We start from the raw sequence: 26,415 nt of genomic DNA, 5'->3' as shown, positions 1-26,415 counted from the left end.
ATTAGTGACATGCTATGGGTACAAAATGCGATAAATACATTTTAAACTATCATCTAAATAGTGTGCCCTACAAAATGGCACTGACTTGGTTCATTTTTAACATACGTTTGGAATCTGCACAAAAAAGAAGGGAACCAAAAATCAATATGGAAAGAAATCACGCATTTACCTATTAAGTCAGGTGACACCTTGGAACTTGAACCAAAAAAATAAATAGCTTATCCCAAAAATATCTGCATTTGATTATTGCAGCTCACAATGCAGGCACCCTCTCTTCCTTAGCTTTACTCTTGCCTCACGTATATAATGACTTCTTTTGGGCATAATGAGGTTTGACACAGAAGCTGTCTAAGCTGAAATCACTTAAAGTTAAAATAATCAATGTTCCGGAAGTGTCTCCTCAAATCACAATAACTACAACCGGGGATATACACTTATACGCCGGAAGAGAAACCTTTCACCCCTGTGATAATCAGTGTGACCCTGCTCGTACATTCCTCCGCCGTAAAATGAGCTACAGAATTTGCAGAAGCAGGATTGAAATCCGTGTCGGCTGCTTTGAATATGGTGTTTAATCAAGTTTCTATTATTTAAATACCACATTGCTATATAGTTCCTCGGCAACTCTCCAGCCTGCGGCAGAGGGACTCCTTTTTTTAAAGACTTGTCATTTGCGGAGGGATACCAGTGAAAGTTGAGATGCTTCCGGGTTAGAGCCGAAAACAGAGAAAGAAGCAAAACAATCAGAAGGGAAAATTAAAAAAGCAGCAGCAGCAGCAGGAGAGAGAAGAAGATAGGGGGGATTGTGGAAACTGCGGGATTTGGCAGAAAACACACAGGTGAGCCTCCCCGAAAGGAGGGGCTCTGCGTCCCGCAATCACATCAGGGGCAGGATGAGACCCTGGATCCTGCTCCGTTTACCTGGCGGAGGAGGGGATGGAGACCCAGAGGTGAAGAAGAGCGGCGGAGGGGAGCCCTGTTAAACCGGCAACTGGCCCCGGTGCCTCCCCGTGCCATCTCCCACAGCCCAGTACTTCCTACGCGGCACGGGGGGCACACAGGCCCTAACCCTGTTACGATTGTTTTTGTGTTTTGCTATTTCCCGGTGGGGCGCAGGTCTTTTGTACCCCCCACCCGTCCCATCCCCCTATTATGGCTGGGTACGCGGAGTTTGTGCCCCCTCCCGAGTGCCCGGTGTTTGAGCCCAGCTGGGAGGAGTTCAGCGACCCCCTGGGATATATTGGGAGGATACGACCGATCGCCGAGAAGACGGGAATCTGCAAGATCCGCCCACCCAAGGTGAGAGGATGGTGATGGTGGTGGCGAGGGATGGGTTGCAGCTTGCACACGTCATCCTCCATGGAGGCTATCTGAAGGATCTCATCTCGTTGTGACCAGACATGATGCTTGAGGGTTGTTGGGTTGGGTGGGGTGCAGGGGGGGGGGGCATCTGAGCTTTCTGACAAATGATGCGTGTGGCGTGATGTGTTGTGTTTCTGTCAACGCCCATGATGAGCTGGGAGCATGGTAGAAGGACGTCTACATATTCTGAACCACAATAAGAAGAAGAGGTGATTAGTCAACTACCCAGTTTCCTCAGATACCAGTCAGGGTACCTGCACCACATTATTCGTTCCCTCAAGAAGAGAGGATGATGGAATATGTCGTTCGAACCTGATCCACATCAGTGGCTGGTGATGAGATCAATCTGGTCTGTGTCTGAGAGACACGAGAGAGATCTTGAAAGATGCCTCTTGTGTCTTCCCTGTTAATTCAAGGTGTGATGGAGCAGGTGGTAGCAAACGCACAAGGAGAGGTCACTCGACAAATCGGAGTATAAAAGCGTATTTCGTTTTTTGAACTCTTTTCAACACATCTGTGGGAGCACAGGCTAATTCTGAATGTTGCATATTTGGGACACGCCAGGGCGCCCCAAACCACCATCCTTTAACAAAGAAAACGTTATCTGGGTCACCTAGATTTCGGCTATTTGAACAAATAGTTATCAAAAGTTCTAACTACGGAATTAAAAAAAACAGGTGGTGTACCTTTTTTCATGGATCATGCACTTAATACATTTGGAAATTTCATTTTTAATTCAAAATCATTTTGAATACATACTATCAGAAACGAGCGTTAGTGGTGATAGTTCAGAAGACTTTTTTTCTTCTAATGACACAACGTAGTAATGGAACATCAAAAACCTAAATACATTTCAAAAAGTCTGATATCCCCCTTGAAGCAATTCCTTAAAAAGCATTCAAGCTTTCAATTGAGGAGTTGATGCCCGGAACACAAAGAATCCAATACTCGTTTGTCCCGGGACGTGAATATAATTTTACATTGATTTAATAGGCTGAAAGCATCAGGTACCCCTATCTCCCTGGTTAGTAAATGTATTCCCCTCTTGCTGAAATCTTCTTAAATGAAAAAAAATCCATGTCACTATAATGAGATTTACGGCCCATTTAATCTAAGCGTGATGATAATATCATTGGGTTGAAATCCACATTCTGTGAGAAATAAATATTCTTGGCCAAGTTTTGGCTCATTAACAGACCTATTACCCACTCCCCCTTTCCCTTATCTTCCAATTGATTATAATTGTCATATTGAGGATGTGACGTCTATGTAGTTTTGATTCATTTTAGTGAGCTTTTTGTTAGGATATAGATTAGCAGGCGTATTGATGTAAGTATATGTATACCTTATCTGTGCTTTTTTATCTTGCATAAGGGTTTTGTAATAGGAAAATCTTTAAAAAAAAACGAGAAAAACCATTTCACTACAGCACTATATAAGAAAAGACACATTCGAAGACTGATCACTATCTTTCAATGTTCTTAACTGACAGTATTGGGAACATTTTCTTTGAATACTCCCAACTAATCGAGAAGAATGGTTACTAGGGAGACACCATACCACTCTGTGAAGCTGGCTTTACAAGAGGCCAATTCGGAGTCATCGTGTTTATGTACTGGCACATATACGTTCTAAGTATGCCTACCTCTGCAACCAGCAACGTTATTGCTTTTATAGAGTATACTGCAGAATTTGACAGAAAAAAATCTTATTTTACTACAAAACTTGTGGAGTTAGATAATGGTCTGCTCTAAATGTTTAATTTTGTTTAGGTAACTAGGATAGCAGTCTTGTAGAGAACTGGTTGAATACAGGGAATGCTAAAATCCATAAAAAGCGCTCCTAGACCCCTATGTGGTTGACAGCTGGAACAGCTTTGTAACATAACAGAGTATGACCGCTTTCCCCCACTTTATTTGGTAATTTGTCAATTTTCCCATAATTACCATTGTTAGCTAAATGGCAAACCTCCTAGGATTGGAGTGTGCCCATGTTGATTATTGTATGTGGAGAATCTTACTATCTTATCTCAAACTCGGGACGGGCTACACTCCCATCTATTGAGGGAGAACAAACACGAGCTTAGCATAACAAAATACTTTTGGCTTCTGGGATATGCATAATGCTAATTATTTGCTGACCGGCCAACGGGTCCAAGTGGTGGTTCTTGTTGAGAAAAAAAGCAGAAGCAGCTTTGGTCTTGGTGGGGTCTTTAAGGACAATTCTTGGATACAAAGTTGAGGGCTCTGTGCAACCAGCAATACCTTTGCATGGGAGTACCACCTGTGGCACTCGTTGGTGCACAAGTGTGTTGGAGAGGGATTCCTGGCATTGAATAAGTTGGAGGGGAAATGTAGGTACTGCTTGTTGCATCTTTTCCCAAAATTCCCCAATAGGTGTGATTGAACTTGAATGTAGAAAACCGTGCTTTAAATGTACATGTTTGCAGGGCGGCACGTGGTGCTGCAGGATACGCTTTCTCCAAGTAGGGAGGTTTGGTTGAAACAAATGGCAGTAGAACTGCTTGCTGAAAGGGAGCTGAGTTTGCAAACGGTGTATTCGGACTGCTTGAAATCCCGGTTTTATGCAGCAACTTTGCAGGCTAATTCAAAAGCAGCTGCACACTACTCAGCCATACCACACTACATGCCATAGAATGCACTTCCTTTCATATCCTTTTCGAGGTAACTCCTTGGGACAGTAAAAATAACTGTTACTGTGGCAGAAGAGATGTTACGTGAGGGAGACCAGTGGTGTGTATGCTGATGAGTAGCAGAAACACCATTGCGTGTTTTGAATAAATGACCATTATATATAGAAGAAAGTACTAAACATTTATATTTTAAACTTGGTACACTGAAGGACGTAAAAGGGTGTGAACGACTGGTCCTGCTATGTATTCTCGTGGTATGTCTTATTGGTCATAGTAGAGCGCCAAACTTCTAACACAATATTATAGTAACTGATGAGGTCGCTATAAGATCCGAGAAAAAATAAAAATGTTAATTGGACTTTTACTGACAATTAGAAAATAATGCGTGGGTCTTATCTTCTTTTGTAAGAACGTTTGGCACAGTTTGAATGGAAAAAAAAAACATTCTGATGTGTGTCGCTGCACCTGTCTTTTGTATTAAGTTTTCTAGCCTGAAGCTAAGTGATACCGCAAGCTAGGAGGACAACTTGGAAAGCTACAGAACAAATCGTTGTTTTGTTGTAAAACCTGTTCTAGGCAATTTCCGGCTGGTTTTGTTTTAAGTTGAAGGAACAACGTGAGCCTACCTTTTTGAAAACCGATTGAGTTTTCCTTTTTCATTCTAATTTATTTATGACACTGACTGACAGAGTAACCGTAATTGCTTCTGCTTTGCAGAAACACCAATTTACTACGGCCAGCTTCAAGATTTGTTTTCCAATTTCTAAAACACTGTGTGTTCTTCACAAGTAGTTTTAATTTCTCCTTTTTAAGCCGATCCATTAGCCTTCCTCCCACCCCCAAATCATTCATTAAATCTGCATCAGGCGGACAGGCATGTCTGCACTGCCACAGACAAAGACGAGGGCTTTTCTTCATCAATGGCTCACCTTTGAAATCTCGCTGAGCAGCTGGGATTGCGTCATGTCAGCAACAGCTTGCAGTCTGTGCTGTGCGACACATGGATACAGGCTGGTAATATGATGCTTCTGTGATGCGGAGATTTGAGTGTTTTGTAGCTAATCTTATCCGCTTTCCTCAGCCAGTCTCCTTTGGTGATGGTGTGTTTTTAAACATTGTTTACTCACGGTGGGTGATGGAAACAATATTGTGGGCTGGTAACTTGACCTTGCCTGTTGTACTAGATTATGCCAGATTTGGTTAGTGTTTGCATTAGCTCATTACTTTACGTTATGGCACTGCTGTCATTTGGAGTTAGAAATTCTGTTTTGTTCGGAGTACAGTTACTATGAAATTGGATGCCAGTGTTTCTTGTTAATTTTTGGTTTTGTTTGTGCTGCAGGGTATACAGTTAAAACCATTTTATGAGATCATCCTCAAATATATAATTACATTTAGAGTTGGTTTCTCTCTACCTACTTACATAGAGCGTTGATTTCTATTGTAATTTTAACAAAAGCGTATTTTATTGTTTGAGCCTTCTGAAATGGAGTTGAAATATTTACATCCTAAGCTCTACATCGCATTGGTACAGATGGAAGCTCTGCTGTAAAGGAAATGGCCCAATGAGTCAAAGCTTGTAGATTAAACATGACATCACAAATGTTTTTATTTGTAAATCATTTTATTAGAAATTTGCATCTGACATGAGGTCCATTATTTTGACAATGAGTTAAAAACCTTAGAACAGCAGAGGTTCATTTGTCCTAACTTTGCTGACACATCAATGTCCTAGATGTGTATATACACTCTTCTGCTGTCTCGTGCTGAAATGACCCTTTTAGTCTAGTTGGATTTTATGTATGAATCTTACTTTTGTATTCATGCTCAAAACTGTTTCCTACTCAAAACCAAAATAGTTGATTGAGATTGCCTCATGTCACTTCCTGCAACTCACTTAATTTGGTAAATGTATGCTTGTGACTTGTTTGCTTGGGAAATGTCTTTTGTAGTTTATACTTCCGACTCCTGAGTATGAAATGGTGTGCTGTGTGTATGTATAGAACTGACATGGCGAGTCTGGCCAGTAGCTTTCAACTGTAATTATTACTCCTTGCTCTGAAAATGGCAGACAGTTATAGGCCGATGATCCGATGGCTATCCGGCAGGAAGGTTTGTATTGAATTGGGGATTCCAACATGACCGCTACATCATAGTTGATCTAACCAGTATTTTGTGGGTATGAGGAAAATGTGTACCCTGTTCATGTCTATCAAATGGCTCCATGAAGCCTCGTTGTTTAATATTGCTTTAGGCAATTAGTGTACATATGGTGATGTTTGAAGTAGAAGCTTTCCTTTTACTTGCAATGAAATCTGAAAACCTAAGCCAAGAGGCAAACTGAGTTTTTCTAACAGACTAGTTTGAAAATCCTCAACCCGCTCTTCATATTTGCTTGTGAAAATTGTGGTCTGTAAATCCAATGCTTTGCCCATAAATCAGAAACCAAGACTGTGATTAGTTTATCGAAACGTATATCTATTTGATTTCTAAAACACATCTTTTACTACTATTTTGCCTTCCTATTTTCTCAGTAATTTCTTTTTTACTTAAGGGGTTCCCCTCTGCACTTAAAAAAATAAATAAATAAAAGTCTGGAAGGCAATGTGCTTTGTCTTGGAACCCAAAGAATTCATTCACACTCCATGTTCGTTTTGCAATGGACCCGTCTCGGGTCTCTTTATTATTGCAATTAAAGATTATCACAATAAACCTCAGATATAAATGAAACAAATACATCCCCATTAGCTTTTCTATAACATTCTTCATCTCTGCCAAGCCTTCACTGGCAATCACCAGGGTAGTAGAGAGAATCCTTTGCCAGTCGGAGCATACTAACGGAAACATGTCTGCTTCAGTCAGCCCAGCCAGAGTTCAAAGTAAGAAGAAATGAAGTGCTCTTTCCCTCCAAATTTAATCCAGTATTTTTCCAGAGTTGTTTGCTGTCAGTAGAACCCCACAGTTGCGTGGCGGTTGCAGCTACCTGACTCCACTGAATTTGTAAATAATCTCCGATTTCTCATGAGAAGCCGACAGACCTTGCTCTTGGCTGCTAAAAGGCACAGGCTTACCTGAACATATGCCCATCCAAAAGACTTAGACGCTTCATTCTCCTATTTAGAATGGAACAACTTCCAACAAAGATGGTCATGGGGCGCAGAGAAAAGATTCCTATTAAAGAGCGAGTCTGTCACCTATGTAAAGTATCGGAAACATTGGAGACAGCCAAACATTTGTTGACCGAATGTCAAATTATAGCCAATACAATCCAGTATTATATTGATGTATGTACATAATCGGGAAACCATTGGGGAACTGTTCTTTTGGAATTACTGTGCTAACACTAACAGTATGTGCCTGTTAATTGCCCTCTATAATATATGGCTAAATCGAAGCCAGGTTGGGCCCAATGATATGAGAAACGGGAATCATTGTGATAATGTGCTTCATGTTAAATGGATGGTGGGCCTTGTTGGGGAGAATAACTATAAATATAACCCTTTATTCTCATTTATATCCAGAGGTTTTTCTGAGAAAATGATTAAAAACATCTCATGGCCACACCAACTAAAGTACTATGAGATGATTTGTCTACATGTTAGAGTCATTGGGGAGGGTAGAATTGAGAATGTTTAATTCGAATGCACTGCATTGAGATTTTATGAATAATGATGGTTACACGGTTTTTATGTTCATTATCTGATTGTAAACTTAATCACATTAAATATTAAATTAAAAGAATGCAAGCTATGTCTGACAACATAAACAAACTGTCTTTCTATGGCTCTAGCAAACTCACATTGAGCTCAGAAACGGGGCTATTTAAACTTGGAAGTAAAATGTTCATGTGTGTTCAGACTGCATTTGACTTAGACTCCATCTTGGAATCGAAGGTTACATTTTTTTTAATGCACTATCTTCCACCCCTGGACATTTGACTGCCAAAACTCAATGGCACTAAATTAGGTTTTTTAAATCTACAAACCATTATAGCAAAGAATACATTGTCCACAACAAAACCAAAATAACAAAAATGCAGGCAAGGTCATAACTTACAGTCTCGCCAATATTTGGGATCCATGCAAATAGCCAATACCACCAATTACCTGAAAGATAAACGGTAATCTCCTTGGTCATCAATTATATGATTTTGCCCAAATTGAAACGCATCCCTTCAAACGCATTGCACTCTAAATTATACTTTTAATAGTTAATAATTGTACTTCAATTTCGCAAAACTGCTTTTCTCATACATGTCATGTCATTGTTGACCCTACTGCTTGTGCAGACTCTCTTCACACAGTTTGGTTGATTTCTTGATGTACCATAAATTGTTGCACTTGCCAACCTCCTTTTGGCTGGTGTCATGTTGAAACGAATGTCTCTGTTGGCAATGTTGTAAATGTAGAGTTTAGTCATGTTGTTCCATTTATTTGTCTCCTGGGAAAAATTGAATGTTGTCCTCAACAGAAGAATCTTTGTGAAGTCTTTGGAAGTTTTGCTTTAATATTGGAGCAGGTGTTGGCCCTGCTACCAGACATGTTGTCAATATGTCCATTCCATTATGAAGATCCAGTAGGCAAAAGTAAGATGTATTAAGGATTTCTTTAGCAAAATATTTCCAAATATTCTGTGTTTGAGTAAATTTCATTTGCAAAATTCTTTTTTTAGTCCCAAATCCCTTTCTTCAGGCCTGCTGGGACTGGTGTCTTGTCGTTGTAATCACTTGATTTATGAATCATATTCTCCATTTTGCTCACTTGCATATTGATCTTGGTACCATGTGTGATATTTTGGATTGGTTTCTTCATTTTTTTGCATTGTCTTCCAAATGGAGACCATTGATACTTGCAATTACACCAGTCGGGCACACCCAGTACAGAATCTGTAAAACAATCCAGAAACAGGCAAATCAGTGTTGCTAATAACATTTTTCAGCAGGAACATAATTCAATTTTTTTTCTGGCCAAGTTCCATAACCAGAACGCCTTGGTCTCTGCCTACAGCAATGATCTCTGTGGGTACAGGTGGGCCAATAGGCTTCTCTACCCACACTTCTACACCATGTGGTCTGATGAATCAAACCCTCGGCCCACCCTAATAGTTAATACACTATGGGTCTCTCCCTTTTTGATCATAGACAGTTTGGCAGGTATGACAATGAATTGGGCCATCCTATCTCCTACTTGGATAGGCACAATCTGATCTCCACTGTTCATCAAAATAACTTTAATCTCTCCTTGATAGTTAGCATCGATCACTCCTCCAAACAATTGAATGCCTTTCAATGCCAATCCATCTAGAGGCAATTAATCCCATATGCTGTGAGGGAATTTGTTCTCCAATCCCTGTCTCAATGACTACTATCTCCGGGTTCTAGTCTGATTTCTTTCTGAGCATGCAAATCTACTCTTGCAGATTCTGAAGTTGATGGATAAGAAGCTAATGCACCCAGTGTCAGTTCCCAGTACATCAGTGTCTCTGTAGCTAACTGAGGTTGCATCTGTACAGTAGGCCTCAAAAGGCGTGTTTGCATCAAAAATGTGCTCACGCCAGCCTACTAGGCTACCATTCCCTGCCTTGAGTAATTGCTCCTTCAGCAGTCCATTCATTCTCTCAATGAGGGCTGCTCTTTGGGGATGGTAAGGGACATGGTATAGCCATTCAATATGTCTCTTGACAATACTCCTGAAATAGCTTGCCTTTGAAATATGTGCCATTGTCCCTATGAATTTGCTAGAGCACTTCCTAATGCAATGTTATCTGGTCTAGAAACTTTATGGTGTTCAACTGTGTAGTCCTCTTGCATGGCAAGACCATCAGATATCCTGAAAAAATACCCACAATGATACATGCATATTGATAGCCTTTACTGATTGGCATAGGCCCAATATAATTACATCTGCCAGATTTTACCTGGAAACTTTCCTCTTCGCAAAGTGCTCTGGTCTATGTTGCTTATGTTGACACTCCGGCCATAGCTAAATAACTTTTTTTGCTACTTCTTCAGGGATGTTAATCCCTTGAGCTTGTGCCCACCCGCATGTAGCTTTTTCTCCAAGATGCCTGAATTTTTGGTGAGCCCATTTTGCCAGACCCTACAAATCCTCCTCCTGAGACTCTTTGTCCACAAATGAACTCTTGATGTGTTCATCTGCAACAGAATTAAACCAACGCTCTAATGAGTCAGTAGTACAGTGTGCATTCACATGATACACTGTTACTTCACTTTGCGCTAGTATTTCCCAGATGTCCTGCCACAGTTCCTTTGCCCACAATTCTTTTGAATGTATTTTCCATGCTGGCGGCCACATAGCTAGCCCATTGGCCACTGACCATGAATCTGTGTACAAATTACATTGACCAGGTGTCTCTTGTTTCAAAGCTTGATAGACTGCATAGAGTTCTGCAAACTGGCTGCTGTTCCCTTACCCTGATGTTATCGATCTTTTTTGTCTTGGGACTATGACACTGCTTTCCAGTAGCGCTCAGTCCCTACATAGCAAGCAGAGCCATCAGTAAACCAAGCATTCTCTGTCTGCTCCACTGTCGGGTCTCTATAAGGTACTCCCCCATTTCACTGACATTCCTGTACTTCAGTCACTTCCTGTGGTATGTAATCTACGGGTGGTATAGTTACCATTTAATTCTGCCACTCCACCCTTTCCTGATTTGGCTCTGTCTTGAAAGTACCGTTTCCGTTTGATTATGTTAGCCTCTTGGGCGTGACCTCTCCTACCCATTGCATAATTGGCATTTCAGGTCTAATTAGTACATCATGACCCAGCGTCAATTGTTCAGTATCAATAAGAACCCAATAACATGCCAGCAATTGCTTCTCAAATGGAGTGTACTTATCACCTGCCTCAGGTAATTTGCGACTCCAAAATCCCAAAGGGACTCGCTTGCTGTCTTGCTTGTGCCTCAAACTTCAGTTAGCATAATTTTCCTGTAGAGGGACATTTAAGTCTACTTCTTCTGGTTCCAAAGGCCACAAATCAAGCACATGTTGCACAGTGTCCTTTGCCAATTCAAATGCTCTCTGCTGCTCTTCTCCCCATTCAAATTCATATTTTGTTTGTCACTTTGTACAGTAGGGCCAAGATTTGCTCTAAATGTGGCATGTGCTGTCTCCAAACCGCAAACAGCCCTATGAACTGTTGAGCTTTCTTCTTGTTCATTGGAGTAGCAAATTCAAGTATCTTTTGCTTGGCTTTTGGCACTCTCTCTCGATGGCCATTATGCCAATTCCCCAAAATATCAGTCTCATCTGGCCCTCAAATCTTGTTAGGGTTCATTTTCCAGCCTTCCTTTTTCAATCCCTCAATGATTGCTTCCAATTGATTTTGCACACTGCGCTCACCTTCACTGAATCAAAATGTCATCAATGTAGTGTGAGTTGAATGTCAGGCTCACGTGGTATCTTGTCGAAGTATTCTTCCACCAGCCGGTGACAGTGTGATTATGCAACAACTCCATAGGCAATCTTGTGAAGGTGTACTGGGCCTGTGGCTCAGTGGACTAATGCAGCCACTCCAGGGGGTCTGTGTTTGACCTCCTGGTCGCAGGTTCGAATCCCAGTATGTCCACTTAACCCTTCCTTCTGAGGTCGATAAAAGGAGTACCATTAAGTTGGGTAACAATAAACATCTGTTATTAGTGCCAAGATGCCCCTTCGGGAGTGAACATGCACTTTACAAATACACCTGTTACGTTATCGACGCCCACCCAAAGAAAATGAGAACTGCTCTTGGCACTCTTAGGCTATTGGCACTGTGAAATGTGAAAAATGCATTTGCTAAATCTAGCACAGTGTACCAGATTCCCTCAAACTTCTGGATATTCTCAATCAAGGTAACAGTATCTGGCACTTCAGGAGTTAAAGGATGTGTGTGTTTAACTCTCTATAGTCTGCAGTCATCCTCCAGCTCCCAACCCCCTTTTTTAGAGGCCATATTGGGTTGTTCCAATCAGTAGAGACTGGCCTTAACACACCTGCCTCTACATATTCTTTGGTATCAGAAACATTCTTGTGCCCCCAGGGGATGCAGTATTGTTTATTGACACACGCTTTGTGGCCAATGTCACTTGCACCAGAGGGATCTTCAATTCGCCTACAATCGCTGGTGTACAAATCAATACATTTACTCCAAATTGATATTTTACCTCCTAACTCTAAATTCAACCCTTCCAAAATGTCAAAACCAATTATGTATTCGGGTATCTGGACAAGCAATACTTCATATTTCAGTTTTTTTTCAAATTGCCAATCTTCATTTCCACTCCTGTCTGTACTGCGGGTGTCTCTTTTCCACCCAGTCCAGTAATGGTAAAATGACTGCCTTTAAGAGTTACCGTGAATCAATGTGGCCTCTGCCTCAGTGTCAATGAAAGCTCTAACCTTGTGTGTTTGCAGGCTTCCAAAAGATCTTTACATCAACATGAGTATGCCTGTCAATTTATATACGAGTTGACACCACAGGGAATTGGCTATTATCCTATTCAGACTTTGAGTGTACCCCGACTCAGCCTTCAACATTGCCCTTGCTGCCTTTCTCAACTCTGCATATGTTGGCTGTTACTGGGAAGGAGTTTGCATAGAACTTTCTCCTTGCTCCTGAGGAGGCGCAGAAGGTGAAATGTCAACCTTCTGCTTGGATACCACCTGTCTCTTGACTTGCTAATAGTTCTCTTTCCCAGCAAGCCCTCTCTTCTTGTGCAACTCGTACATTTCCTTCGTCGCAATACCATCTATTTCTTCCCATGGCACACCATCTTTCAATAGTGTCTAAAAACATGGCCTGTTCTCCTCTCACTGCGTCCCTCCCTCTCACGGCTTGTCTTCAGTTTTGTCCCATTCCCCCAGATCTGACAATTGCCGTTTGGCATCCACCATTTCATCAGTGGGTTTGCCAGTCATCCCTACTAGCAAAGTCATGATAACACTCTTGTATGCTGGAGAGGCAGTTCTGATAACCATATTTCTGGTTGATACCGATAGTGGCACTACACTCATGTGTCCTGGCTCATCGACATGGATTGCCTCCTTCATTGCATGTTGCCTAATCGGATGACTCATCTCTTTCAAAGTATACCATCTCTTCTCCTCAGAGGGCCAATCAGTGGTAATCGGGTACTTTCTATCACGTCCATGAGCTGGAAGGTGTAATGATGAACACCTGTGAGGTTTGCTCATTGTCATCATTCCCTGGTCCAGCTCGCAACACTTCCAGAACATTAGTATCATTTGATAAAGGTTGGAAGTGCAGTTAGTCAGTAGAATCCACTAACAAACATGTCCCACCCCATCATATAACCTCGGCATCCAAGCCAATAACGTCTCACCTGACTTTTGTCTCAATCCATTGATTATTTCACCCACTTCTTGCTGAGTGAAACCACAAGTGTGGTTTAATCAACTATGCCCTCCTCTGGATTATGCAGATGAGGCCCGGCTCTGCGGCTAGTCACCGGATTGTCAACTTTTTCCCATCTTGTTTAACTGTAGGGTCTGTCTTCATTTCAGTGTCGGAAGAGGTACTACTCAAAGCGGAATGCCATATATTCGCATCCCAATAATTCAAGTTATATTAGCTATTGCAATGACGGCTGCTACCTTGCATTTATCTATTCTATCTCTCTGCTTCTTATATCAGAATTGGACCACTCTAATTGCCGCATTTTCCACAATTTGTTGACATTCAGAAGCCTTGTTGCTCCAAATGTTTTAACTGCAATTGCTGCATTAAAGAAGCCTGCCTTTCTGTTGCCAATTCTCTTTCTAAGGCTTTACTTCCTCCTGTAAGTGCACAGTCCTCTGATGTACCTTATGATAAGCTTCAAGTACAATCCAACCTCTGCTCACAGCAATCACTGGGACTTTTTGTAAACAGGCAAACACATCATCAGGTTGTGCGCTAGTGAAAAAGTTTCTCCATTGCTCACCCAAACCATGCAAATTCCTTAGCCAAAGCATCATACGGGGCAGAATTCCAACCAATAATGAGTAATTCACAAGAGTCCCTGCCAGCAGGACGAGCTTTCTCTTTTTCTGAATAAGGAATTCATATTATCATAAAACTACACACAAAGTACAGTGAATAAATCAGTGGTTGCATTAAAAAGCTAAAAATAAACACACACAGCAAAAACTTGGTTTATACAACCAAAGCCACAAAAAATCAAACCTTTTAAAACATTGTAACTCAAAATACATGGCAATGAAGTCTTGTGCTCCATAGCACAAAAACTACAGATTAGTCTGCCAAGGAATTAACAGCTCAAGGCCACTGATCATGACGCCAATTGTTTAGCCTTCCTGTTTTCTCAGTAATTATCTTTTTTTATGTAAGGGGTTCCTTTTTTTATTTTTTTTATTTAAAGTTTATTTATTACGCTTGCAGTGCAACAGAGAAAACGAGCATTACGTGGATGATCAATAAGCATACATTCACTGTACATATTGGACTGCAGGTTGTATCGAACAGTGAAGCGCCAGTAGGGATGAGAATGACCAGGGTTACAGATAGCACAACAGCCGGAGAGGCCAGATTGCTGGCCTTGTTTTAAGTGTCGGTGGACAGGGAGGAGATATATGAACGGAAGGGAGCCGAGACGTTCCTCGGTCTAGACACCGTTGGTTGTAGGTCTATCCAACACTCTTCAGTGTCAGAGGCCCAGGTAACAGCTGAGAGCCACTGAACATGCCATACCAATGCCTCTAGCCTGTTCCGAATCTCGAAGCCTAGTCAACAGGGGTTCCAAATAAATGGTGTACAGTAAAGGGGACAAGAGGCATCCCTGCTTGGTACCCCGTTTTATTGATATGCTGCTAGAGAGGGCCCAGTTTATCTCTATTTTAATCTGCAGGGATTGGTAGTTTGCTCGCACCATCTGAAGAAACCCCACGCTGAACCCCCATGCGTTCCATAGTACTAAACCGGATGGGCCATTTTACTCCTATCGAATGTCTTCTCGGCTTCTAGCGATACCAAAAGAGCTGGTGTGCGCCTTTCTTGCCAGTTTTTCAGCATGTGGCATAACTGGCAGATGTTATCGTGTGTCTGTCTTTGTGAGATAAATCCTGACTGTCGGGAACCTATTAATTTTGGCATGTGGCCCGACAACCTGGTCACTAGAATTTTGGTATATATTTTGGCATCCGTGTTAACCAGCGCCATAAGTCTATATGAACTCGAGTGCAACAGATATTTACCCGTTTTAGGGAACACCACTAGTTTTGCTTCATTCATAGAATTTGTGATCGTACCCTTCTATCGGAATGAGTCGAACAGTGTAGTAAGACGTGGCACTAAGGCGCCATAGTAGCGTTTGTAAGAACTTGCTGGGTATCCATCAGGTCCCAGGGTTTTGTTTCATGGTAAAGATTGTATCGCCTCGATGACATTTGCCTCCTGTATTTCCCCCTCCTCCAGCCTGTCCCTCTCCTCATGTGTAATACTTGATAAGGGGACCCTCTTTAAGTATGCTTCTTGATTTTCACTTACAGGGTTGTCGGAGGTATATAATACTGTATAATAATCGCTAAACACCCCCAGGATCCCCTCGTTGGTGGTTTCGTAGCCCCCTGTATTACCTTTTTGGTTCAGTCCATGTGTGGACCGGGTTTTTTCTTTTAATTGTCTAGCTCGCAGTTTGTCAGTGGTGCTAGCTTTCACGTAATAGTGTTGTTTTGTAAATGACGCCTTTTCGGCGTATTTTGTATAGTGTGTTTCTAGCTGGCCTTGCGTGTGTTTCAGAGCCATATGTAGACTCTTAAAGGGACCCTTTGCTATCTCTGCCAAGAGCTTTTGTATTTGTGCTTCTAGTTCCTCCTCCCATACTCACTGTTGCCTATCTTGATTTGCCTTCATGGCTATCAAGTGTCCCCTCAGTACCAATTTGAAGGCGTCTCACACCAATACCGGGGCCATGTCTTGGGTTTCATTCTCTAGAAAGTAGATATCAATTATGTCCTGTATCGAAGTGGCCATGATCGGGTGTTTTATCAAGTCTCCCAGAAATACCACTTCCAAACTTCCTCAGGTGCCCCCCCCCCCCCTACTCCCCACTTCCATCTGCATTGTTAGTGGGGCATGATAATTGGGAATAATATGTGAAGCCCTTAGCCTGCCCGTTGACTGCTCGCCAAATATCGTGGAGTGCTAATGTGGTGATTTCTTCTGTTTAAGTAGTTTGAATGGGGAACATATGTGCGGAGTAGCCTGTGAGCTCCTGTCTAGTTGAGGGACCCATGCCATGTTAAAATCTCCTGTCAGTATATCTCCCTTGGCGAAATGAGACCGCATTCCCCTCAGAAAGCCATCTTGAACCTTATTAGGGGTGTATAAAGTAGTTAATGTATACCTTTTGGGATCCCATTAGTACGTTGAGGAAATGTGAATGTCCTGCTGGATCTGCCCTACTCCCACAGACTTTTACCACTAATCTATCACTAATGGCAATGAGAACCCTGGCTTTCTTTATCCTCTGGGTTAGTTTTGTACAGATGGGGATAGTCCATTATCCCCAGCTTCCCCATTATCCGAGCTTCCCCTTGTCCTTTTTCCTAATATGTGTTTCTTGGAACATCAGGATTTCTGGTTTCGCCACCCCTTGCCTGGATCACTCTGTTTTTTCTTTTCTAACCAGGGAATTCATACCCCTAACATTGTGAGAAAAGACTTTAATATTCTTTGTACTTCTGTGACCTCGTGTTCTATCAACCCCTTTTCCCCCTTCCTTTTTTAATAAACGTGGCCGCCTTCCCTCACATTTTTCTGTTCTAACCTCTTGCGCCTTCCCCAACACCCCTCAACCAAGTATACCCCAACACCCATACCGGCCACCCCCCCCTCACCCAACTTTTCCCCCATTCCCTGTGGCGGGTCAAAGTTCCTAGGATTGCCCGGGTGCAGTGCCAGATACAATTGGCCCCCTGTCCAACCCAAAGGGACTTTGTGGGGAGTCCTAAACCCCACTTTGTGATTCCAACCAACAACTGCCTTGTGGTCCCCTAGGGCCACCATCGTACTTGAATTTACGTGTCCTCTTCACTTTCCGCTTATCAAGTGTCTTTCCCCAGATCAGTCCTCTCCCTTCAAGGTCCCCTACATATCCTCAAAGGTTCCAAAATGCATAGGTTGGAAAATGTATATTAGATATGCTGGAGCGGCACTCCAAATCCTCGCATTGGATCTCCAGATTGAGACAGTCTTGAAAGATGTTCTAGCACCTCGTCATTTTTTCTTGTGTCGTCCGACATGTCTTGTAAAGTTCTTTCTGCTGTGTCTACCGTCTCCTCCAATTTAGCGATGTCGACCTTCGCTTCCTGCAATAATGGCTTCAATTCTGATTTTGACCGGGAGAATTGCGTCTGAAATGTCGCCATGAATTGATCCTGGAACTCCATAAAGCAAATGAGTCCTCCGTGTTTGAGACCTCTCCGCTATCTTGCTATTGCTTATTGGGATCCTTCTCCCCTTCGGTGGGTTGTGATGGTGTTCCAGGGGCCACAGCTTTTTAATGCTGTTGTCCGTGTTTATTTGTAGGCTTCTCTGACCCACCGTTGGTGCCTCCCCCTTGCTTTTGGACATATGGGTAGTGTAATTGTCCTCTTTCCGCTGTGTGACCTTTAGGTTGCTCCCCTTCTAATAGCTTCCAAGGGTTGGCTCTGGGATGAGTCATTCATTCATTCGTTCTATGCGCATACTTTTTTTTTTTTTTTTTTTTTAATTAATTTTATTCAAACCAAACAACAATACAAACAAACCCAACTAGCAGTGCGGTTTACAACAATTCCATTAAACACCATTTGTATTTCCATTTTTGCCACTGCTCCCATAGTCCCACCCTCCATTATGAGCCTATTTATACTTCACATTCAGTATCTGCTGCATGTGGCTGGGTCTCATTATCCTCGGATTCCGTTGGGTCCGATATAGATCCGAACAGTTCCGCTATTAATTTCCATGCCATCACGGTACCCACTTCTTCCTCCCCACTCATATTGCTTGCCTCCTGACATACTGTCGTTTCGGCCTCCGCCCATTTCTGTAACTCCTTCCACCAAACCTCCACCCGTGGCTTGTGGCACTTCTTCCATCCCATGGCAATCCTCCGTTTTGCTAGCACGTATGCCAAGTCTTTCAGTTTCTCAACATGTTTCAGTTTCCGTCGTCTGGGGAAGCCTCCCAGCAAGCAAGCCCAGACCTTATCTGTGACGAGCGTGACCCCCTTTGTCGCTAATTTTTGTGCCACTTCACCCCAGAAACATTCGATTACTGGGCATGACCAAAACATGTGTCATGTCAGCGTTTTCCATGTCGGACTTGGGACACGCCTGTCGCCCAGCGTTTCCGAACTTGGATATCCTCAGAGGGGTCATGTATGCTCTATGCATTATATACAGCTGTATTTGTTTGTCTGGTGTTTCTTGACACTTTCTTGTGATATCCCAGGGCGCGTTCCCACATCCCGTCTCCCATTGGGGCCCCCACCTCCTCTTCCCAATCCAGTCTCTCATGTGTCAATTCCTTCCCAACCTTGGTCATCACCATCTCATACAATCTAGAAATCTCATGCCCCCCTCCCGATATGTCATATATTGCCCCCACGGTAGCATCTGGTTCCTCTGTCAATACTGTTTCAGGCCACGTTTTCCGAATTTTCTGAACCATCCTATGGTATGGAACATTATTGGCCAGTATGTAATCCCACCTCCTCCCCAAGTTCTTCAAAATCTCTAATGGTCCCCTCTTGCCATATGTCCCCTAACGGTACCAGCCCCACCGATTTCCCAGTAGGTTCTGATAATCACCCTCAGCATCCTATCTCCTTCTGCTAAAGCAACCAGCGGTACTTGCGTGGAGCATGGGAATGGGTCCCCCATCATCCGACACGCTCAACGCCACATTTTCCACCCCAGCATCATCATCATCATCCCAGGGCGTTCCTTCATATCTGACTCAGCCAACCATATCATTTCCCTTAAGTAAAATGGGGTACAATCCTGCCCAAACAACCTAAGTTCAGGGGTCACTTCGGAGAGCCAGTTGGCCACATATTGTAGTTGGCTCGCTACATAGTAGACCTCAAAGTTGGGCAGTTTAATACCCCCCCCCCTTTTGTAGAAGTTCTGCAACTTCCACAGCGCTACTCTATTCCGGGTACCATGCCATAGGAAGTCCCTACACACACTATTCAGTTGAGCAAAAAACTTCCTGGGTATCATATATGGGATGTTACTAAAATAATGTAAAAGCCTAGGTAGGACCACCGTCTTAAGCATTGCTCCCCGTCCCATCATTGCTAGGGGCAACTTCTCCCAAAACGTCATACATTTCCGGATTTTCTCAATAGCTACCTCAGTGTTGTGCTTGTGTTCCTCTTCTGCCGTGTGATACACATCTATATCAAGGTAACGGAAAGAACTAGTCACCTATGGTATCTGTAACACCGGTAGCCTTTCCACAGGGGTGCCCTTATAGCTGCCTAGCGGGAATATACTAGATTTTTGAGGATTCACCGCTATGCCGGACAACCCCGCATACTTCTCCATCACTTCCAGGATATATTGAAGATTTTTTTCCGGGTATTGCAAGTATAGTAACAAATCATCCGATAAGGATATTAGGTGCCGCTCTCCCCCCAACCTCAAAACCTAGCGTATCATATTGTTGCTTGAGGTATATTGCTAGGGGCTCCAGGGCTAGAATGTAAAGCTTCGGGGACCAGGGGCACCTCTGCCTGGTGCCTCTACTAAGCTGCCATCTCTCGGATATTACTGATCCCGTTCTAACTCTGGCTAGCGGCTCAATGTATAGCATTTTCGCCCACCTAATATAACCCAGCCCTACTCCGTATCCTTCCAGGGCCGCCAGCAGCCATGTCCACTTAACGGAGTCAAAAGCTTTTACTGCGTCTAGGGATACAATCGCCATTTCACCTTTATTCCTATCCGCCCATTCGATCACCCGGTGGAGTCGCCTATGGTTGTGGATAATATTCTTATTCGGGACATAGCCCGTTTGGTCTGGGTGGATTAATTTGCTAATTACTCTTTGCAATCTGTTTGCCCGTCAATATCTTGCTGTCCTGGTTCAGCATCGACAAAGGCCTGTAGGAGCTACAGCTATGCCCCGGTTTGTTGGGTTTAGGGAGCGGTACTATGATCGCTTCTCTGAGTGACTCCGGCAACCCTCCCATCTCAAACACCTCGTTAAGCATTTCTAGCATTGGGGGGAGCACTTCTTCTCTATATACTTTATAAAATTCGCTAGGGAACCCATCTGCTCCTGGGGTCTTACTGGTGGGCAACTGCCTCACAACCTCCTCCAACTCCTCCAAGGTAATTGGTGCGTCAAGCTCTTCTTTCCTCATCACTTATCTTGGGCAGTCCTATAACTTCTAGTGTTTCAGCTATCTCCTCTCGACTTCCCCCCTCCTTGTCTCCATACAGCACCCTATAATAATCAGCAAATTCCTTGTTGGCTCCTTCTTGGGTGTCTACTACCTCGCCATCTTCTCTAGTTATTGTCCTAATCGGGGGTCTAGGGGTTTCGCTCTTGTACAGCCACGCTAAAAGCCTACCCGTTTTATCCCCTCCCGCGTGCTGTCTTTCTACATACTTTTTATAATTGAGGTTGCAGAGCCTTTCCCAGTGTTCCGCACACTGCTGCTGTAGTTTAAGTACTAGCTCCGTGTCCACACTGCCATCTTTTAATGTTCTTTGTAGTTCATCTTCTACTCTTTGTAGGTCAGCCAGAACCCCACCTTGCAGGCCCTTTGACTTAGCTATGGCTACTCCCCGCATCACCACCTTAAAAGCTTCCCATAGTGTACCCGCCGAGTCAACACTACCAGTATTCGTTTCAAAGTAGTTAATGATCTCATCTCTTATGTCCTCACGAAAGACCGGACCTTTGAGTGCCTCCGCTCGGAGGTGCCATGTCGGGATCCGCGCCCTCGGGGGACAGTATTGCCACCCAAGGACCAGGGGCGAGTGATCTGAGAGGACCCTCGCCTTATATTCTATTTGAGTGCTCTCTGTCATTACATCCGGCATGGCAAAGACATAATCCAATCTCGTGTACAGCTGCTGCGGGGCTGAGTAGTGCGAATATTGCCTACCATTAGGATGTTTTGTTGTCCACACATCCACCAAGCCAAAATCATCTAGTAACGCCTGCAATGCTTTGGCCGCTGGGGTGGGCCTGCAGATACAACCCTCCAGCTCTTCCATGTAGGCTCATGTTTGAACTTAAACTCCCCATAACTATGTACACCCCAAACTTCCCACCTCCCATCCCTTCCCCAACAATGCCCTCCCCAACTGTTGCCCAGCTCCATCCCTGGGTCTTAGGCACCCCCACATCTAGCCCCGTCCAGCACAAGCTTATGCTCATGGCTCAGTAGGGTGAAGTCGCCCTAATGGCCACTTAACTATTAGTATTTCGGGGTGGGTTGCTTCCATCCTGTTGCTCCTATTTCCAAATTTATTACGCATTGTGTTAACCTTTTGCAGCTTCCAATTACATTTTGCCCACTATATTCCAGTCCATGCCGAGCACAGGGCCCGAATGCTACCCACTGTTCAACCGGTCCGCTTCTCTGTATAATCCGGTACCCCCTCCCACTTACCCCCCCCCCCACCCTCAATGTCCGTGGCACCAGTTCTTCATTCGTCCTGTTCCTACCGGTCACGGTCCACTTCTTGTTCCGGGCAGCCTTGCAGATCCAGCCACGTTACCACCTTCTCAGGAGTGTCAAAAAAAGTGCTCTGCTCTTATGTAGTACCTTCAGCTTTGCCGGGTACAGAAGCATGTACTTGATGCCTGCTGCTCGCAGCCTCCTCTTGACGGCCACGTAGCTGTATCTCTCTCTCTGCACCAGCATCGTGTAATCAGGGTATGCTGTAATGTTGGCGGATGCTTTCTGTATTGTTCCGCCTTTACGAAAATATTCCAGGATCTTCTCCCTGTCTCTATAGTTCAAGATCCTCGCAAGGATGGGTCTCGGCGGAGCCCCAGGTCGTGGTTTCCTCATTAAGGCGCGATGCGCCCGCTCCACCGTGAATCCCTGCGAAAGCTTGTCTGCTCCTATTTCCTGTAGGATCATGTTTTCCACGTAGTTTGTGGTGTCTTGGCCCTCCTCCCCCTCCGGCAGGCCGACCACCCGTATATTATTTCTTCTCGCTCTTCCTTCCGCTTCTTCCACCCGATTTTCAAGGCAACCTGCTGTTTGAGCACGTGAACTTCCTTAGCGTTATTTGTGCTGACATCAGTATTGGTCTTTACAGCACTTTCCAGACCACTTGTTCTCTCCGCCAGCCCCCTGACATCTTGCCGTAACGGGGCAAGTTCAGTTCCTACCGCATCAATTTAGTTCTCCAGGGCTGTCTGTAAGTCCGCCATTGCCGCGCCCCATTTAGTGCTCAGCTCCGTTATAGCCTCCAGGATCTGGTGCTTATCTGCTTCTGGGGCTTCTTCCGCAGTAGTTGCAGCCGTGCTCTGCCCCGATGTTTTAGGGGTCCTCTGCGTTTTCATGAAGACCTCCATCGTGGGTTGTTTGGTCTTGGTTCTCAGACTTTTTACCGACATGATACAACCTTGTCCACGTGTCTAACTCCGGCTCAGTGCTGTTTAGTTGTTGTTCGAGTCGTTGGGGTCTCTGTATACCAACCTACACCTATTGCGGCACATGAAATTGTTATTCGGGTGGATTGTAACTTCCCACATCACAATTTCCTCTGTGTCCGTCCCTATTGTCAGCAGGGTGCTGACTTCTGCATCCCTGATGCTTCTTTCTGGTCTCTGTGCCTATCGAAGGCTGGGGGTACATACAAGGTGCGTATGCCCACTTACTGCGTCTGCAGGCCGCAATGGTTGATCTAAGCAGCATGTGCGTCCCAATCCTTACGAGGCCGCTTCACGGTCCATCAGTGTGATCCTTTGTTCAGGATCGGTCGCCATTTTGTTTCAGACAGTGCGGGTCTCGACGTCGCTTGTTTTGTCCGTAGTTGCTCTTCCACTCCCTGGTGCGGCCTTGGGATGTAATCCCTGCATGCCCGTTGCTTCCAACCTATTGTGGGTACGTTGTCATTCCTCGTTCAGTGTGTACTCCGTCCCGGTTCAGTGGGAGCACCAAGGACGTGCCACCAATCTCGTGGCCAGTTAGCCTGACACTGGATACGTCCTCTCGTCAGCCCGGGCTATTTGTGAGCTTCTCTCGGGTATTCGGCCGCTCACCGTTCCATCAGCTGCTGCACGCCTGGAGCCCGTTCACTACCCGCCTGGCACCCGATTTCAAGTGCCGCCGAGGGCCTCTTTGTGTTGGCGCGCCGCCATCTTGGTATCAATTACGCCGCTCCCGGATCAGGACACAAAGTAGCCTAACTCCCGCTACTGTGTCCACCTTCTCCCGCCGATACGCTCATCTGCTGCCTGAGGTATTCACGCAGATACAGTATCTTTTTCTGCTGGAATCAGCCGTCAACACATGCGCTTTGCTTAGGATCAATAAGTCGGATCACGGAGCTCCAAGGAATCGCAGCCTACTCCATGGCTGCTTGGCCACGCCCCCCCTATGCGCATACTTAGTCTCACCAGTCCACACAGTGCCTCAAGGTGGTTATGTCCCCACCGAACATACAGTTCAGTTCTCAGGGGGCACTTTATTCCTCTATTCCATATCCCCTCCACCCCCCAGGGGCTTCACTTTGAGCGTCTTTCTCTTAGTACGCTGGCCCTGTCCACTCTTTTCCTAAACGTTAAGCCCAGTCATCCATGAGCTCTCGGCTTATTTCACATTCCATATCAATGCAGGAATTGTAACCAGGTCCCCTGAGGGCTCTTGAGCGTTCTTCTAGCTTCCCCACCCCCATATTCGCAAGGCCACCCCCTTCCCTAGATAGTATAGGCGGGGGTTGTCTACCTGGCTGCTTTCATCAGGGGAGTCTGCCCCCACCTTCCAAGTGTTTTCTGACAGCCAATTCTCTCCTTACCACCTCCGTTTGTATGTTTGTTCATTTGTTAAGCGCACCAGACTCCTGAGTAAAAGGGCGCAGCAAAATGGAAAGGCAAGACTTACATAGTTTCGTATCCACAGGTTACAATATTTACATGATAGCAAAATATACAGTTTTTTACATGAATACAGGATATATACAATGTACAAAATAGGACGAAGAAAAAATACCAAATGAAATCAATGAACAATAGGCACTGTACAAAGGATGAATGTGCCACGTGGGGCCCTTTGTAAGAAACTAGGCTCCCGAATGGATCACAATGCACAAGGTCTTTAGAGATTAATGCAAAACTCAAAAGTAATATGGTAGTCTGCTGTTACTGCAGGATGACCAAGTCTCTGTGGGAGTGGGCAAGTCCTCCGAGGGTAATGGGAGACTAAGGATCCGTAGCAGTGATATGTTTTATTAGATTTTTCCTGAAATGTAAGTAGGGTTGGTCTGCTCTCAGCTCCTGAGGCAATGAGTTCCAACTTTTAGCTGCCTTAACAGTAAAGCTATTACCCCCAATGGTAGTGAGCTTATATTTGGGACTAGTCAAGCAATTAGTATTCCCAGTTCTGGTAGGTCTGAGAGAAGCTCTTCTCTGGAGTTTATCTATGAGGTAGCTGGGGGCTGCGTTGTTAAGGGCTTTGTGTCAAGGAGAGCGTTTTTAGTAGTATTTTGTTAGATGTAGATAACCATTTATGTTGACGTCTCAAGGAAGAGATGTGAGTTTTCTTTTTTATGCCTTGTGCTGCTCTTAGGGTATTATTCTGTAGTGTTTGGAGCTTTTGAATGGTAGATTTATTGGCACCACTGTAGAGGGCATTGCAGTAGTCGATTCTAGAGAGTATTAGAGCTCTAGCCAGGATCAGACCACTATTGTCAGAGAGAACTGTTTACCAGCTCTGAGTAATTTGCAGGTATAAGGCGTGGCAGAGGTAAGGGATTTGACCTGTTTATCAAAGGACAGTGTGGAGTCCAAATGGAATCCAAGGGTTTTTACTTCCTTGGAAACTTTAATGGTGTTACCGTCAATATTGAATGATGAGAATTCTTGGCTTAGTTTTTTTATGTTAGCCTGCGAACCCAGAATTATAAGTTCAGTCTTATCATCGTTCAAGCACAGGCCATGAGTGGCCATCCATGCTTGGATGAAAAGGTAAACTTTGTTCACTAAACCCATGTCCGTACCGTAATCCCAGGAAAGTGGGAGGAGAATCTGAGTATCATCTGCATAGTTAATGTAGGTGATACGCAGCTGGTCCAGTTCGTCGAACAGTGGCTTAGTGAAGATGTTGTAAAGGGTGGGCGAGACGCAGGACCCTTGGGGAACACCGCATAGGCTGGGTGTAGGGTCGGCAGCTGCTGAAGGGGAGAAGACTCATGGTTCTCTCGCTCAGGAAGGTCTCAATCCATTTGATGGCGCCCGTGGAGAAGTGCGCTGCAGAGTCAAGGTGCCGGAATAAGACCGTATGGTTGACCAGATCAAATGCGGCAGAGAGGTCAAGTAGGAGCAAGAGTACTGTCCTTCCTTTGTCTCTCAGCTCGTCTATTTGGGACTTTAGGTCGATTAGGGCTGTCTCTGTTCCGTGTAGTGGACGGAAACCAGATTGTCTGTTGCCTAGAAGTTTATGCAATTCCAAGTGTTTTTGAATTTGAATGTAAGCGGCTTTAGCCAATATTTTTAGTAGAAATGGGACGGTGGGAATAAGTAGATCTAGTGACTGTTTCTTGAGGAGGGGTAACATCCAAGATTGTTTGAGGTTAGCAGGTATGGTACCTGTAGCAAATGAGGCATTTATCAGTTTAGTTATGAATGGGGAGAGTTCTCTGGCAGCATCTTTTATTAGCTGTGCTGGGCAAATATCGCCTTTACAGTTCGAGTTAGCAATTCGCTCGTCATATGAATTGCGTTTTGCCAGGCAGATTTCCTTCTTGTAGTGTGAGGATAGTGAGGTTAATTTGGCTTTGTTCTCGCTAGAGGGGCAAAGTCTCCAATTAGTTTCACTTTTATTCTTTAATGTGCGGAGGTCTTTAAATTGTGGAGTGAACCATTTGCTTAAGTGGGCTATTGGTTTGCTAGGCCTAAGTTTGATGGGGGCAATTTTATCCAGTGTGGTGAGCATAATGTTGTTGAATTCCTGAACTAGACTACTAGGGTCAAGATTTTCAGGCAGTGCGTTAAGTGTGGGCAGAATGGCAGGGATAACTTTCTCTACCGTGATACTTTTTTAACTTCTGGTTAAGCATCGTGGCGCTAGTGGTTGAGCCAGTGGGGTAGGCCTTAAAGTGGATAGGTGAAAGGTGATCAGAGAATGGTCTGTCCATGCTAATGGCAGGATGGATGAGATAGTGGCTGAGCAGTTAAGGTCTGCTATCCAGTCCAATA

The 26,415-nt window shown here is 44.2% G+C and overlaps 1 protein-coding gene across 7 annotated transcripts in view; it reads left to right on the top strand.

Moving 5' to 3' along the window:
- The first annotated feature begins 588 nt into the window (after window positions 1-588).
- The window catches only part of KDM5A (lysine demethylase 5A), a 1,841,472-nt gene continuing 1,815,645 nt past the window's right edge, over window positions 589-26,415 (top strand). For 3 of the 7 annotated variants that reach the window (XM_069628596.1, XM_069628594.1, XM_069628591.1), the window contains exon 1: window positions 606-1,299. In XM_069628596.1, coding sequence (XP_069484697.1) covers window positions 1,153-1,299 — 147 coding nt within the window. In that variant the 5' untranslated portion in view covers window positions 606-1,152. Of the gene's footprint in view, window positions 1,300-26,415 lie in introns of all 7 variants that reach the window. The other 4 variants (XR_011281783.1, XM_069628595.1, XM_069628593.1 and 1 more) reach the window with 4 other exon arrangements.

Source organism: Ambystoma mexicanum, chromosome 12, assembly GCF_040938575.1.
Source record: "Ambystoma mexicanum isolate Mex_15411 chromosome 12, UKY_AmexF1_1, whole genome shotgun sequence".
Lineage (NCBI taxonomy): Eukaryota > Metazoa > Chordata > Amphibia > Caudata > Ambystomatidae > Ambystoma > Ambystoma mexicanum.
This window is presented reverse-complemented; position numbering and strand designations above follow the sequence as displayed.